General features: G+C 40.9%; 1 protein-coding gene across 1 annotated transcript in view; it reads right to left on the bottom strand.

Annotated features, from left to right (window-relative positions):
• Positions 1-16,559, bottom strand: part of UROC1 (urocanate hydratase 1) — a 37,587-nt gene extending 21,028 nt beyond the window's left edge. The window contains exons 1-8 of the mRNA XM_066326632.1: positions 16,255-16,559; positions 9,586-9,716; positions 6,902-6,995; positions 6,392-6,451; positions 3,408-3,536; positions 2,674-2,735; positions 1,701-1,767; positions 990-1,133 (exon numbers count right to left, since the gene is read on the bottom strand). Coding sequence (XP_066182729.1) covers positions 990-1,133; positions 1,701-1,767; positions 2,674-2,735; positions 3,408-3,536; positions 6,392-6,451; positions 6,902-6,995; positions 9,586-9,716; positions 16,255-16,380 — 813 coding nt within the window. The 5' untranslated portion in view covers positions 16,381-16,559. The remainder of the gene's footprint in view (positions 1-989; positions 1,134-1,700; positions 1,768-2,673; positions 2,736-3,407; positions 3,537-6,391; positions 6,452-6,901; positions 6,996-9,585; positions 9,717-16,254) is intronic.
• Positions 16,560-17,447: the final 888 nt, after the last annotated feature.

The following is a 17,447-nucleotide window of genomic DNA, read 5'->3' as shown; positions in this document are numbered from 1 at the left end:
CGTAAGAGCTGGGAAGGACCAGTATTGGGAGAACCTAGTGCCACCTTTTTATGTGAAAATGTATTTCACTCAAAATATGTTGGCATATATACTGCCCCAAATGATGATGTTTGTGTTCTGTTAGATGATACTTAAGGATATCTATGGATCCAGTGGATCCTATCACCCACTATTCTATTGCATGGGTATTAGTAGTCTTCCAAACACAAATCATTGCTAGATTCTCTTTGTTTGTGGGAAGAAATAACTGCAATATTTCAGCATATTAGGAACAGAGAAATTTTCCACAGGATGAAAGACTCTCTACAAAGATATACTGTGGGAGAGCTTTGGGAACAGGGAAAATGGTACTACAGAGCTTCTCTCCATCAGCATTTTCTGTCAGCAGAACTTACCTTTGTTGCCTAAAAATTGGGATTCTCATAAGTGGTTGTGATTAACCTCAGATCTCAATTTAAAAAGTCCCGTTAACTTCAAGGAATCACAACGTCAAGCAACTTCATTAGTACCAACCTTGATGAGTAAACCATGCCAACATTTTTCCTATTGCATCTGATAAGGGTGCTGGAGGCTTTAAAGGTTAATCAAAGTTAAATAACATAACTAACACCTTCTTAACATAGACTATTTTTGGCATAAGAGAATGCAGTTCTCATGGGAATTGCCTGTGGAAGTTACACTTTTTCACACACGAAACAAGAGTAGTTCAAACACTGGGAATGGCTCATTTGACAGCATCATTCTGCATCATTTCTGAAGCAATTATAAGTCCATATCTTTGCAGTCTGATCCAATGAGTGAATAAACAGAGAGTGGAATAGCCGTGAAAAATGCTCAGCAATGGGAAAAAGAAAAAAAAGACATAACTTAGAAAATAGTATCTTTTCTGTGTTTGATTTGCCAGGGTTACTTCAGGAACTTGTTAGATCAGAAGAATGCGGGTTCTGACTCAGCAGAAGAAGACAGAATGACAGCAGCACTGCTCTCACCTCTGCAATGATCCCCACACACCCAGCAATGACTGCAGCCTTGGCCTGAGCCCCGCTCATCCCTCCGAGGCCAGAAGTGACAAACACCTTCCCAGACAGGTCCTCTGCCTCCAGGTACCGACGGCCTGCGTTGAGCACTGTGAGCTGCACACGACAAACACAGCCATCACCAGGAGCCATGCTCACCAGAGCCCTTAAATTTAAACATCTTCTGTCCCTTTAGCATACAGACTTTGAAACTCTGGGGCCATCAGCGCTTTAATCCTTTAAGAAGGAAATACATTACAAAAATCATGCTGTGAAAGCATCTGTCCTCATTATGCTTATTTCTCTCATCATGAGATAGAATAATCAGTGGTTCCCAACATGCTGCTCTGGTGCTATAAAGACTTATGGGTGGCTGCAAAGGACAGTTAAGGAAAACAGACAAGAAAACATTTTTATATAGCACATTTGGTCAATTCATACTTCACATATTGTAGCTAAATATGGGCTCAGATTGAGACCTTGATTGCAAATCTCTTCAAGTCTGTGTTCTAGCTAAGACATATCAAAATGAAAAGACATCATTTTTTATGGAGGGGGAAATGAGAATTCCTTCAGCAGCCAGAAGTTCCTCTCACAGCAATCCAATCCACTCTCATAGCCAGTTGCTGTGGGAGAAAGCCTTCTCCATCAGGCACTGACAGAGAGCTTTCCTCAGGTCCTTACCACGGTCCCATGGACTATTCCCTGAGGCCCAATGTAGCAGTAGCTCCCTGCAGTCATCTGACCATACCTGGGGACAGCAAGGAGCACAGTGAGACACACACAGATTGCTCGGGCTGGAGTGTCACTTGCATTTGCCCACTTGTGTTCCCAGTGCAACGAAAAACCCTCTGTGCTTCGATTTGTTGTTAAAGGTCTCCTATTATCAAATTCTCAACTTACAGTTGTATCATAAGCAATGCACCAACATACTTTTGGAGGAGTGTTTAGCTCATTAAATTCAGTTCAAAAATGCATGGATCAAAACCTGAGTGTAAACTTGTCTTGGTGTTTGGCACAGTGACTGGGACAAAAGGACACTGTTTTTCACCTCATTGGAATCTCTTTGTCATTGGGTTTCAGTGGCATTCTTGCCTCTCAGACACGTGGCCACTTTGGAAGCTTTTAGCCCAAAATGGTTGACCACATTCATAGTAAATTCACAGAGAAGAGGGAAAAATCTTTGGCTGTTATGTTTTTTTTCTCTCCTCAGTACACAAAAGAATGATAATCTTATGCTCGTCAACAGTAGAAGAGTATGCAAGAATATGTACTTCAAAGTTTCTCTTAGCATGAAAGAATGTTTTATAACTTGTGTTTTCCATAGACTGCAAAACAACCACTGAAAATTAGAACAAGCAAATGCCTTAAGTGGGTTATGATTAAGGCTTTAGGCTATTGTTCAGCCAAGCCTCACACATAAACCTAATATTAATTCCTAACAGATCTCAATTACATCCTTATATATGTGGCTGAACATAACTCAAACACTGAAATATTTCCATTTATGTATGCATTAATGTTTTGCAGCATCAGTACTTCATGCAGCACAGTTGAAATCCATCTGCATTAGAAATTTTAACCAGTCACTGCATGATGTCTGAATCATATTCTAGTCAAGTATTTGATATATTTTAATAATGAGCTATCTTCTTACATGGTTACACCCAAAGCAAACATCTTCTCATATTCATCTCTGGAGGAATAGTTGGGAATAACCTAGGAAAATAACCAAAATAAAATCTACATAAGCAAATTAGGGATTTAAGCAGGTCTTTTAAACAGTTTAAAGTTCTTTAACTATTTCTGTAACTATTATATACAGAAGAACAGTAGAAACAGGAGGAGCAATCCAGGTGTTTTATTTCAGGTACTCTAGCATTAGAAAAAAGATGTCCAGTCTTCCTGGCACTGCAACTGCCACACAAGTTTTAAGAAGTTTTCCCAGCCACAAAACTAACCTGCCAGGGAATGGGTATTGAATGGCTCAAAAGGCTGGCAATGAACCAGTATTTCCCCTTGTCCACCTTGCCTTCCAAGCAAAACAATCCAGATATCTGAGCCTCTGATTAATAATCATGTGTGCTTACTGAGGGCTTTTAAACCTTCCAGACTGAGCCTAGCTAAACTCTTTGGGGCAAGGAAGTGCCACAGACTCAGTAAGAACAGGGGTTTTAAGGAGAATAAGGAGAGGGTTGTTTCCTCCGTCACTGCAGATCAGCACACGTGAGGTGACAGCAGCTGTGCTGGAAAAAATGTTGCAGAATTTGGACCCCAGATTCTCCTGTGTGTTGTAGTAAAATCAGACAGTATAAATCATATTTTAGCTCAGCCAACCCTTAAACATGAACCAGAATAGGAGGAAAAAGAAAACAAGATGCTAATACCTACCATGCCATTGGTAATGACTAAACGAGGAGCATGCTGGTGGCTGGGGAAGAGCCCCAGGGGATGGCCACTGTACATCACCAGTGTTTGCTCTTCTGTCATCTCTGACAAATAGTGCATTACCAACCAGAACTGCAATGAAAAGCAGGGAAAAGAGAGACTTTGTCTGCATCTTACATTTACTGGTTTTTGTGAAGCTGCTAATCCTGGAGAATGAAGGCAACTATAGAGATAACGAGGTGCATTCACATATGGAATAACAGAGCTCTCAACACATTCTTGCTTTCAATAAAGTTCTTTAAGGGATATCACTCACCAGGAAACACAAATCATCAACTAACAGAAGTCTGAATAAGTTCCAGAATAATTTCTCCAGTACAAACCCCAGATATCCTTCACTTTTAAAGATATTCTAATTTTATCTTGAGATTAACCACTTGTATTTGGCACTTTTCTGGCAATCCTTCCAAAGCCAAGCTGCAAAATTTTCCCTATAGAAGTGATTAAATACTCATGCTTATTGTTGATCCTAATCTGAAATCCAGCATCTTCTAGTGCAATAAAGGGTTTTTACAATGTGCACTTTAAAATGAAACAGCTTTTCTTCTCAAGGGAAAAGTCAGCTTTCATTGTGGACACAGAATAAAATCCTTGATGCATCCTGGAGTACACAAATATATTTCAGCTTTGTCTGCTGTTATTCTTGATTGATGCCAAAATTTACACTTTGACCATCTAAACTGGCTTTAAATTTAACTTCAATCCATCAGTATTTATGACAAAGCCCATTAAACTCCACAGGACTTCTAGTATGTCTCAGCTAGGCCTGTGAGAAACTTCCCCATGCAATATTGGAATCCAACAATTACTTGAGACTAGAGCTTCTGTGGGGACACAAACAAAATTTTGAGGGGGGAAAAAACCTCCCCAAAATTGCTGATCAAAGATGCAGCAGTATCAGTGACAAATAAACACAGGCACTTAAGCTCTGAGGCTGTGGCTTTGATCTGAACTAAAAATAGTACAGATTTGAAACCAGTCCCTTCTCATGCAGCCAATTGACCAAGCTGCAAGTGCAGTCGAACAGGAAAGAGTTAGTTAAGTTACTGTTTTGCTTTTCCTGATTTGGTTTATGAAAAATGTTGAATAATTGAACTCATGTCATAGGACAGAACAGGTAACTAGCTGAACTCTCAACTCCCTAGCAGCCTGGGAAAAACATCCTAATGTTTTTCCTAAACAGCTTCATAAAACTAGAAATTGTAAATTAAACAGGTCTTGTGGCATTGAAAGGCATAACTAGCAAGGAGGAAGGAAAAGCCTTTCCTAGCTCAAAAAGCAGGTCTGAAGACTTGTAAAGTTAGCTCTGGACATAGTTCTTTCATTTGAAATTATCCAGAAGAAAGCACAGGTCTGCATGGGTGATAGAAACTAAACTGAACCTTTTTACTCTGAGTTTTGCAATGCTAGATTTTTTTAATGCTGTTTTCAAACTACAAACAGAATAAAATGTTCTGTGGTAACTGAATCATTCATATGATTGCTACTCTAAGTAAACAAAAACAAAAAGGTTTTGTTTGCTCTGCTGTGAAACAACTGCAGGTCATGGGACTGGCTTGGAAGAGAACAAGAGAAAAGAATATTTCTGACTTTGGCAGCACTTCTCCCTCACCCAGCATCTGGCTAAGAATTGTCAGAGCAATAAAGGCCACTGTATAAACTGCTGGCACTGCTCACCTCAGAAATGCTGTAACACTCATAGCTAACAGGCAATAGTTAACTGGCATTTATTAATTAATGCACAGAATAAAGAAATGGTGAGCATTGCCATGGTACCTCTCTTAGAAAAAAAGGCAGAACAGTTTTGCTTCAAGATCTGCCTCAGGCTTCCATTTACCTTCTATATTAATTTTAACAGATTAGGAAACTGGAACATGAATTTTCTTTTAATCACAAATGAGAAATCCCCAACTGACAACAAAACCCAGGTCACAGTCCCATGCTACAGTGAGGAATCCATTCCTCTCCCCTAACTGGGAACCTCATTCACACATTATTTTTGCTTGGGTTCTTTACTAAGCAAGAGGCCAGGTTCAGATAAAGCCACAACAAGGTGCAGAAGTGATTCTTTATGACAGAAGATGGCTCCTTAGGTCAGCTTTTGACAATTCCAGCTACAATCAGAAATCAAGACTTTCCCAGCCTTCAGGAGTGATGCTGCACTCCAGGGGGATGTAGCATCCTACCTGTGTTGATTCTGTCCTGCACTGCAGATAGAATTCTAAATATGTTGCTGATTCCAAAGATCTCCTGAAAATGTTTCCCACATGCATTTTGCAGCACGTAGAATAAAGTGAGTACATTTATTGACCTTTTTTTAATATAAGAGAACAGAGATTATACAAACACAATTTAAAACATTCTCTGATTATAGAGAGGCTTTTAACCACCAGCCAATATTCTTAGAAGGTAAAAGCTAATGTCCATAGTAAAGTGCAGTATGAACTGACCAGCAAGCACAAATATTAACAGCTAATCTGATTTACTTGGAAAAATACTCAGAATTCCACATTATTCAATCAAAGCCTTTTTTTATTCCACTACTTGTAAAAAATGTTGCAAAAGTACCACAAACAAATAGAGGATACACTTTTTTTGTTTCCTAAACTCTAAAATTACCTGTGCTAAATATACAGGCATATGCATATGCATCAGAGAAAGACAAAGAACTGGCCTTTTATCATCCTGCATGGCTTGGTGTATTTATGGTACCATGTTTAGTATTTCTGTTGGGCTGCTCTTTACTAAATAAAGCTCTCTCCATCTCTGCAGTTCATAACTGAGCATTCCCCTCTCCAAACAGGATGTTTTGGAGCATTTTAAGGTAACGATTGCCAAGAATTATCCCAAACTGCCTAAGCAGAATGTGCATGGGGGAGGGTGAAACTGGCTCTGTGAAATAAATTGCAAACCCAGCAATGTCCTACCTGTGCCCAGTTGCTGAAGACCTGCCCATTTCCTCCATAAGTGACGAGTTCCTGAGGAAACTAAAAAAGGTAATTCAACATTAAGGCAATCACTTTTCTCAAAAAACCTTTTACTGTATCTCTGAGCTATTTTTGCCATCCAGGTAATAAATCTTTTCTAGAGTTTATGGCATCAAAACTCTCTATATTCTTGAAATTAGAAAGTAACATCATAAAAGTGATAAGTTAAGAACAAAAACTGATATTTTTTTCAAAATTATGTGTTTGTTATTGTAACACTGTCACTGGGATGAATTTCCAAAGACACAGGAAGCATCAGCACTAATTTTTCACCTTAAGTTGTAGAAACAATGTACCAAGAGCTGAGCTCTATGTCTCAGGTAGTGACCAAGCTCCTGTACATAGTGCTGTATGCCTAAATTTTTCAGTATTTATGTGAGAACACATACAGGAAGTATCTTGCCAATTTGCTGCTGCCTATGAATCCAGATCTCTTTTACTGTACCTTACCTGAGCCACAGAGGGATCCAGATTATTCATGATCATCAGCATGATGGCAGCAGCTGATTTGGTCTTGCAAGGGTATTCTCCTATGGGGTATGCTCTGAAAGGGTAGGCACAGAAATTTAGAAGGAGCACTCCAGCTCAAAAGAGTAATCAGAACAACACACCCCACTGGAATATCTCTGCATGCCAGGGATACTCAAACTTGTCTGAGTTGCAGGTTTTTATTCAAGGGGGGGAAGAGTAAAAAAAAAACCACAGATCTGAAATTATATATGTACCTTAACAGGCAAATCAGGTTTTAATTATTATCAGAACTAAGCAAAACCAAGAAATTGCATTCAGCTTATCACTTGCTGAATTATTTAATCACGATTGATAAATATAGTGACCAGGAATGCTCATTGCTTTTTAACTGGTTTTTTTTTTTTTTTTTTTTTTTTTTTTTAGGGGGTGGTGGAAGTGGCCTCTGCACCAGTTTCCAGGCCAAGAAGCCAAGTCCTGCAATTCCAAGGAAAGCAGCTTCCCTGGCAGTTGCCCTCAGGCTCATCCACCCCTGTTATTTAAGATCATATCTAAGAAAAAAACACTCTGCTTGAGTTTCAGACTCCAAGAAACTCTCAAAACCTGAACCAGTTCAGAGAAATATGGGCCTTTTTACAAAGATCCACTTCATCCAAGCTGAGAGATGAGGTATGGGGAACATTTGCAAAGTTATCCCAGCTCAGGTTGCCTGGCATTCATGTCCCTAATGCCACCTCCTGTGACCATCTCATTGTTATCTTCTCCTGCACCATCTGTTTGTGTATCAAATTGTTCTAAAACTTCTACTCTGGCATTTATATTGTAGCTGTTCAGGGCAGGGACAGCACCTTTGCTGTGTCTGCTCAGGTTTTAGTACAATTGTGCTGAGGCCTCTAAGGTGTGATACCTAGGAAGCAGAACCACTGATCAAGAGTTTTATTCCTTCCTTTTCTGTAAGCACCACCACCATTATCAATGCTGAAAATTTCTAAAGAGGGATGGGATCTCTTGATGTGGTTTGTAAATGATCTTCCATTTATTGAACCACAGATCTTCACTTGCTTTGTGCAGGCAAAGCGACACTGAAAAGGTCAGGCTAAAGAGTGCCAATGACAAAAAACAAAAATTGGACATCCACTGTCCAGCTCATGAGCCAAGATCTGGAACATATATTCCACAGATTCAGCAAATGGGCTCCTCCCATTATCCCATGCACTTGATCCTGGCTTTTTGCATCAGGGTACTAAAACAAATGCCTTGTAGTCATTGCCAAGTGAGGAGGGAAAGCCTTTGAGTTTTTCCACAATACTTTTTTTATTAGGGATTTCTGCTGTTCTAAACTTGATAAAAGAGCATTTCTGTGGAATCAGACCAATTCATCAAGAGGAGATATTTACACATAATATTGCTCAGAGCATCAGAAACCCAACATCGAGGTATCAGCTGAGTGCTCTGGCAGAGGAACATTACTTAAATGGAACTATGGTCCCTGGGACCATAAAAACAAAAAATCAAATACTTTAAGACTACAGAGATCAAAAGGCATTTTCTCATTGTGAGACTGCAATAATCTATTAGCAAATGATCAACGAAATGGTCACAAAATAAAAAATACTTGAACCTATCAAAAATCACTGATGCCAGTGATGGGAACAAGCTGCTAGACTGTCTCATCCAAGCCTACTTGGAAGGTGTCATCATCTGTAGTTTAGTACAGGGTCCTCTGAAGTGCAGCTCTGCAAAATCTTTCAGATAGTCTTCCACTTATTCACTCCTTAGCTGAATTTGGCAAGGTCTGGTCCTAAGCTAATATGAACAGCATAGAAACATGGCTGTCTGTGGAAATGAGAGTGTTTTCTATTGCCTTATTCAGACTTCTGTATGGACATTAACCAGGCCCCTGCTGATGCAAAAAGGAATCAATCAGTCTAAAAAAAGCAGCTAGCCCCTGGCAGCCCTCACTAAATCTGTTCTGCTTCACAAACATTAGCCCCAGCAGCCCTAGAATGAAATGATGGTCCAAGACCAACAGGCACAGCTTATTACACACCAGGGTCACATAAAGGTTCCAATGGAAAAAATGTACTGCCTTACTTTTAAAGCCCAGAAGGTTTCCTCTGCTCTGAGAGCACAGATTACCCAACCAGCCACTCACCTGGTCTTACTTCTTGGTTCAGCTAGGACTTGACTTGCAGCAGCTCAGAACTATTGCAAGTTTTCTACCAAGGTTGTCATTGGAGGTCTCTGAGTAATGACTGGCCCATGGAAATTAAGCCCTGCCATGGGACAGGGCATTTAGGATCCCTGTGTGTGGCAAAGCTGGTGTTGCCCCACACAGCCTGGCTCAGTCCTTTCCCTGTGTTGACTGAGCTTTCCACCAGTGAGACTGCCCAGGCCCACCACAGCCCATCCAGAAGGGAAAACACTGCTTCCCTCCCAGCCCCATGGGGCATCCCAAAACATGCAGAAGCTCTCCCTAGGAATAAAATCACTGCAATACACAGAACATCCAAATTAGCAGATTATGAGCTTCATTAATATATTACAACAACTTCTACAAGAAGTAAATTAGGAAGCAACAATGCCACTCTTTAAAGATCAGCCCCCCAGGTGAAAGCTGGCAAGCAAATGGCAGCTCAATACAATGTGAACCATCCAGTCCTCACCTCATCTCAATATCTGGGCAGAATCTGTACATGTAGATGTGGCCATACAGCCTGAGTTCTTCAGCAAATTCCAGCACCAACTTCTTTTGGATTTCAGGTGGGAAATAACGCAAGGCATTGTGCAGAGCCAGCTGCCAAGAAACACACACAAAAAAATAAACAAGAGAAAAAACAAGGTACAAGAGAAATGGAGGTAAGTGGGTGGTCCTGAACTTTAACCAGACTCAGCTGGAAGCCTGCCTAAGCTGTTACAAGGACAATGCAATTCAAAAAGCCAAGCTCACACCAGGAGAGTTTCATTCCTGCTTTCCTATTGAAGTGTTTCCACCTGCATCTTTCCTTGTAGGTTCAATTGGGATAAATATGTAACCATCCACTTCTCACCTGCCTCCCCAAATCGGCGTGGAGAGACCTTGAAGATGTGGGAAGTAGTGCTCAGTCTCATCAGTATCAGACATGGACAAATTCTCTCTTGCAGTGCCAGGGTGCTACCAGGGCCGAGGAACATTTTTCAGAAATCTTTAAAACTAAGTCCCTAAACTCCTGACACTGAAGATCCTGCTGTACTTTCCATTCAAAAAGGGACTTTAGCCCAGAGTTATGCGACATACCCCCAGATGAAGATGTTCATGGGCTACATTTTATTGCAGATTCACTCCATTTAGTATCCTAATGTATTGCAGAGGGTACTGGGTTGCATTATTTTATTGATGTTCCATGTATCACTTCCAAATTAGCTAAAGTGATTATTAGGCACTCAGCTAAATTCTGCAGATGATACTATGTGGCTTACACTCCCTATTGCCTTCAAAGACTTTAGCCATGGTTTGCAAAGTACAATATGTCCTTTGGATGAAAGAATTCATAAATAAATCACACTATCTTTAGTAACAGCCTGTTAAGGCTTGTCTCTGTATTCTGTGTTTCATTTGATTAAAACCATAATGAGAAAAAAGGTTTTGTCATCTTTAAATAGCCGGTTTCATGCAAAGATCTTATAAGTTCCCTGGCAAATGGCAACACCATCCAAAGGACTTTTAGATGAGAAGATTCATAAATCATATGGAATATCTTATCTTCCTTTGGCTGACTTTTAATGGCTGTGGAAAGGATAGAAAGGGATCAAGTTTACTTCCAAATCTGATAACAGCTCAGTTTTTGAGAGGGCTGAATAGAGAGTTTGTGACACCTGCCATTGGCACTTCAGTTGTGGAAGCAAGTGACTCTTGGAGAGGGTGTAGGCTGGGCTGTAGTGCAAATATCCAAAGCAAAGGCATCTAGAAACACCCAGTGTAATCATCATCCCCAGCCACCCTGGTAAGCAGTGCTGAAAAACTCCACAGCCCCCTCAGCTCAGCAAGAAAACTCCTCATCCAACCTGTCCATGGTCTGGCTCCGAAGGTCGGAGCTCTCCAGGTGCTTCACCTGGGCACTCTGGCCTCACATCCCTTAGAGGACACTAAAGGAACAATAGATCTAAAATGCTTCATTACTGAGAGGGGGTTTGTGGTCACACTTGCCCCTGAGCAGGCATACAGCTTCAGAATCAGTGAGACTGTGCTGATTTACACCACCTGAGGATCAGACCGGTGCAATCCTACAAATTAGAACTGTCATTCCACACCGAGAATGGCAAGGGGAAAAACTTATTTACCAGATGAGAAAATGCAGATTCTGTCTTCTAACACCACTTCATTCTTCTCAGTTAGATAAGCAGCCATTTTTCAAGGGCATGTTATTAATAAAGACAAAAACCCCACCTATATCCACACAATGACAAAATACACGGGGGTTTATTTCCAAAGTCAGTCTCAGAGGTGAGCAGCCAGCACATGGGGTTCTAGATATGAAAAATTTTGGCTGTCTATGAGAACTACAGAGAACTATAAGGCTTCCATTGTGGCAAGTGTCACCCAGAGTCTTTGATCAATATATTATTTGTATCAAAATGAAATTGATGGGCAAGTATTTTTCTTCACCATTTAATTCCAGCAAGAAAATCCTGTTTTGGTTTTCAAATAAGTTCACTTAGACTAAGCCTCTGTCCTATTAATGTTACACATTATCAGAAGCCTGAATTTTGATGATGCAAACATTAATGAAACATGAACTTGAGGGTTACATGAAATGTGGGAAAGGCAGCTTGCACAGACAATAGAGATCTTACAAGAGAGGATTAAGACCATGTCTTGTTTAGCTGAATGGAATAAAGGTGATATTTGATTGCTGTCTCACTGCTTGATAAATGTCAAAGCAGGAAGAAGCTTCAGGGAAATGCTGAAAAAGGAATAAATAAGCGTGAGTTACCTGTAAAAAATGTAGTCATGAAATCAAAAGAATTTAAATGTAAGAGATGGTGAAACAATCTCTCAATAAAAAAATCCAGGGTGCTAAAAATTGCTTAGATGAAGCCTGACTGCTTTATGAAAGGGCAATGGCCATGTGCATTGGGAAAAATTTTCCATATTCATTATCTAGTCATTAACTGAATAACCTGAGAAAGACACTCAAGGAGCAAATTCAAATAGGCTGATCATTATGCTTTTGTGGGAAGACAATACATTTCATTAAAGCATCATAAAAAACATTATCCCAGCCTTTTAGAAGGATTGATTTACCTCTGACATGTTGTATTCTGAGTATTTTTTTTATTTGATAGTTAGGTGCTCTTCCTTTTCATAACTTTCATTGACAGAAGCTCAAGTTGCACATGCTCAGTACCTCTGAAAAAGCAAGTCCAGAGTTCACTGGTGTCTTAAAAATATTGTTTGTAGTTATAATCCTGAGTTTCACAGGCTGTTTTAAAAAAGATCTGCTCTGAATTTGCTGAGTTACTGATTTAATTCAAGTCTGCACAATGTAAGCAAATGAAAAGTCTTCCTCTTAAATCTGCCAGTTGAATCTAACATTTGACTTCTATGTTTAAGCTCTAATCACTATTAGGGGGCCTTTTTTTTATACTCCCTAGAATTTTTATATTATAACAGGATTCTACTGCTATTTAATCAAGATTTAGACCTCTCAATGCAAAAATACAATCAAGAGAGCCCTTGAAATCCAATCAATCAGCTGTAAATTTCTTTGCTGGGGGATTCTCTTGAGAAATCAAGTAAACCAGCCTGTTTGTTAATTGGTGTTTGTTGAAGAGCCAGAAGGAAACCTCTTCAGAAGGAATGTAATTCATTTCCATTTTCTGAAATGGATCATCAGGACTTCCAATTTAAGACCCTTGAGACACTCAGGCATTCAGGGTTGCAGTCTCACTGTTTGCTGAGGGAAAGGGAAGTACAAGGAGAGGAAGTGACTGGTTTAACTCTACAATTTCATTCTTAGTTCTGCCCTTTTTCCAGTGGAGATGGTGCTGCCCTCTCACTTGTCATTTTCTGCCTGATGACATCCAGACCCAGGATCTTTGGTGGCACTATTCTCTAAGCAGCAAGTAAGATTGTTTCATTTATTACTCTGCCTGATAGGTCCTGGTTCCAGATGGGAAGTAAACATGGAGATTTCTTACTGCCCATTGCCATAAAAGGGTTATGAGCCATGAAAGTTTAACCAAGTTCTTTTCATCCAGATATCCCAAAACAGGGGCTAATATCTCAACCTTCCCAAACCACATATAAAATTGCTGAAGTAGCCTTTCTGGATGTGCAAAGAAATCATAAAGGTCAAACATTCCATTTCTTCATCAGAAGGCTGAAGAGCAGCTTCAGGTGCTGAGTGAGTTTTCAGGCTCTGGTTTTCAGCTCTTCATCCAGAGATGTTCCCAAGCAGGTGGTCCCAGCTGCTCCCCAAGGAATAGGGAGCCAAGCAGAGCCAGCACAGCCAGGGCAGGCACTTCAGCCAGCAGGCTCCAGCCTTGTGCTACCTTAGGGAGGAGAGCAGGCAGCCCAGGGATGGCAGCCAGGTTCCACCAGGAGTCCTGGTCATCAGGCAAGACCAGGCTGACCTGCAGGTGCAGGACCAAGCTGGAAGTGCAAGTCAGGACCAGGTCTGTGATGATTACCACAGAGAGATTGAGCACAGAATTCCCCAGGGAGGTTTAGAGTGGGATATCAGCCCACAGGTGGGAGAGCAATCCCAGGAGCTCCATGGCTGAGTACAGGGACACTGAACACAACCAAAGGCATTGCCAGCATAGCTGAGGTGGAAACCCCGAGCCTCAGCCTAAATGGAGCCCCTAAGGCTGCGGGCAGAAGGTGTGGGAGGACATCTCAGGAGAGGCTCATCGAGGTCATCAAAGCCCCTTACTGACCTCAGTGCCCCCCTGCCCCAGAAACACCAGAAACTACAATCAGGGGAGAGAGGATCCTGCTGGGTAGCAAGGGGACTCTAACAGGATTTGGCTCTAAAATCCATAAGGGAATTGCTGTCTGGATAAAGCCACACCATTTTTTCTGATCCTGAGCAGCACACAGAAGTGCCCATTCTCTCCAAGTTGCTCATTTTTATTGGAACGTCAGGGAGTACAGGGCGTGTAACATCCTTGTTCTGCAAAGCACACACCACATCTAGATTTTAAGGGTAATTTCTTTGAGGCATATTTACACTAAGATACAGATGCTGAGAAACAGAAATCTAGGGTTTCCTGAGCTGTGGAGGGAGGGAAAGAGAGAGGATGTGGCTGTTTCAGGCCTCAGGCAAAGAATGCTGAAGGAAGAGAATTCAGGAAACATATAATCAGAATCAGTTCTGAGATATGGGTCAATTTATCCAAGAAGATTAAAGTTGGTATGATAGGAAGAATTAGATACTTCTTCAGCAAGTCCCAAAACACACAGTTCTTTATAAATCTCACTTATAGGATTTCTATTATAACCACAAAAGGAGGCTCAAGAAAATAAAACATTGGCAGTGGCAAGGTTTATTATTGTAACAAGAGCTAAAACTAGAATGAAAGCATATGAAAAGGGGGACAAATCCAGAGAAAATCAGCAGAGCATTATTAACTTCACTTCTGTCAAAGCTTCCTCTGAATATTTCAATTAGAAAGTGAACATGAAGATGTACATAAATACAAGTCTCATAATATGCTCAGCATTACACACTGTCAACAACATCTGGAAGCCTGTCTCAAGACTTAAAAAAACCTTATAGACAGACAATCCTTCATCTACATGCTTTTTGAAGCATGGAGCATATCTTTAAAAAAGACATTTGACCTTTCAGATATACCAGCTGAGCCTCCAATTCTCTTAAGAGTTTAAGGTGAAGGATTAACCATAAAGTAAATCATAAAGAGAGCCTTAAAATCTCTTTATGATTTAACAGTCTAATGAAATGCCCAACTAGCATGGCCTCTTATCACATGCGGTAGGTAAAGTGGAGAGATGAGAGATGGATGTTACACAGTCAGCTGGGGGCAGAAAACCAGTCTACTGCTCCAAACCTTAAAAGAGGCAGGGAACTATTCCAGTTTCTATATAGGGAGTGAAGAACTTGTCATTGCCTTCCCCTCCACAGGTGAGAGAGCAAGGTTTGGCATCCTCTTGAGAGACATCATCTCTCCTGAAACATGCACTCTTTCCTGCTCTATCATACTTCTGGGGAAAAGTGATTTAGGAAAAGCAAGGAATAAAACAGAGATGATTGGCAATATTCTGATATGCAGTGAAACTCACTCCTCACTTCTTCATCTTCACAGGCCTTCTGCATATTTAGTAACCACATTTCCATGGGTCTGGGCTGTCCCAGGCACAGACAGGATGCCTCAGCCATGAATGGTCCTGACATTGAAGTAAATCTTCTTTGGATATCTCACAGCTGTTTCTCTTTCTACCCTTTGACTAGACTCTCCTCTGTTTGTGGAAGTGACTTTGAAAGAATTCGACTGCTGATGCCAGTGGGGAACTCCCACGAAAGCAAGGAAGTTGTGTGCAAGTTGTTCTTGGGGAGGGAAATTCTGTGTTCTGACCAGAATGTCTCAGGATAAGTGATGTTACATGTGATGAAGCACAGACTTCCAAACTAAGGAACCCACCTCATCCTCTTCCACACAAATTCCTAGGGATCTCCACCCATTGACCATCGTTTTCTGCTGCTGATTTTTTAGTCTTGAACATGAAATAATGTAACGATTACTTTGGTGTGTACGAAGATTATTTAAACAAAAAGAGACAGGAAAATAATTGCACAACTAAAGACAAATAATTAACTTAACTCCCTACAAACTCACCTAAAATGCATGCCCAGACTACTGGCTAAAATAAGTAATCTTTGAATTTTTTATGCAAATAAACAGATGTGTAACTGCTACCATGATGCTAATTCATCACCTTTGATGTTATTGTATTGGAGGGGTTACCTCTCACTCCCATACATGTGCAGTGGTTTTGCAATAGCATTCTGAATTTCACCTCTGAGAAACAATGCTGGATTGACAGCATTGGAGTCTAATGCTTCTTGGTTAGCCATTTAAAGTCATGGAAGGTGTTGTGCAGAAAATCTCCCTCATATCAACCCAATGATTCTGGAGGAGGAAGAAAGGAAGTGAACAGAAGAGCACCCAGTCCTTTGTGCCATTACAGAGTGAATTATGTATAACACCAAGGAAATACATTTGACAGAAAGACAGCTGCCCATTCAGCAAAGCATTTGAGACAATCAGGTTTGCTGCCCCAGGCTCCCTTTATCTTGAAGGAAATGAGGCCCTGTGAAACCCCATGTTACCTTTTTCTCCCGAGCAGTGAGATTGGGTGTTCTCACAGGTGCATGGGGTATTCCTTTTCTCCGACCTTTGTTTTCAGGCAGAGGGTTTAGAGGAAGGCCACGACAAATTTCCTTCAGGCTGGTCATAGCTGCTGAGGAAACAGGAGGAGGAAAGGCAAGGCAAACTGGAGAGGTACAAGGAAAGGGAGGTACAAGGAAGAGTGCAGGAAAGCAGGATGCTGCAGGATTCAAATGCACCACCACTCTAGGGTGATCTCCAAGAGGACAGACTGTCCTCTGGCTTTTGCAACCAGGGCTGTCAGGCAGAGAGGGCAGGTGGTACAGGTGACACACCTCCCCACTCTGTGCCATGCCATTGGCTCTTCCCTCCTCCCCCAAAATGAATGATTCACAGTTTGGCTGATTATTTTCTGGGTGCTTTGTCAACTCATGCTGTGCTGTCACTAGAGAAAATTCAGTCACCTTTCAAATAAACTGATCCCCCCAATGTCCGAGTAAGAGTCATAGTCTGGAGCAGGAATATTGACTGAGACATCGAGAATTGTACATTTGTGCTATTATAGCTTAGGAACTAATGAAAGTTAAGGATTGATCACATCACTGTTCATACACATTGTCCAGGTAGGACAAGCAGTCTCTGTTCGACACCCCGTGCTGTGGGCAGTTCCTCAGATCTCATCAATTCATCTTCTAGACAACAGCAGTGGTCATCGTAACAGCAAAATTTCCCCCTTAGGTGTTAGATCCTCTCAGCTCACAGGCATGAATGGATTTTCATAGCATTGAACTAGAAATGTACTCATTAGCATTGGAAGTGGATTTCTCAAGACAGGCAATAATTGGGAGGAATAATGAAGGCTTTCAGTCCTATGTCACTTTTATACCCTACAGTCAACAACAACTAGAAAGTCTTGTACTGCCATCCAGGAATCACAGGTAAATGAATGCACTTAACTTTGATTTTCCACTTAACAGTGCAATGTGAACTTTGCTCTCCATTCTGGTTTGTTATTTAAATTATACAGAAGCTCCTTGACCTTTATTACATCCATTGTACTACAAGTGCCACATTTTAAGCCTGGTGAAACTAACTGGGCAAAGCATTTCAGTTAGAAATGAGCCTAAAACCTGCAAATGAAAAAACACAGCATTTCCCTACAAAGGCAGCAATCAAGGAGCAATGACAGCAAAGC

This window comes from Sylvia atricapilla, chromosome 11 (assembly GCF_009819655.1).
Source record: "Sylvia atricapilla isolate bSylAtr1 chromosome 11, bSylAtr1.pri, whole genome shotgun sequence".
Taxonomy (NCBI): domain Eukaryota; kingdom Metazoa; phylum Chordata; class Aves; order Passeriformes; family Sylviidae; genus Sylvia; species Sylvia atricapilla.
The sequence above is the reverse complement of the archived record's forward strand: the minus strand, read 5'-3'. Positions and strand labels throughout refer to the sequence as shown.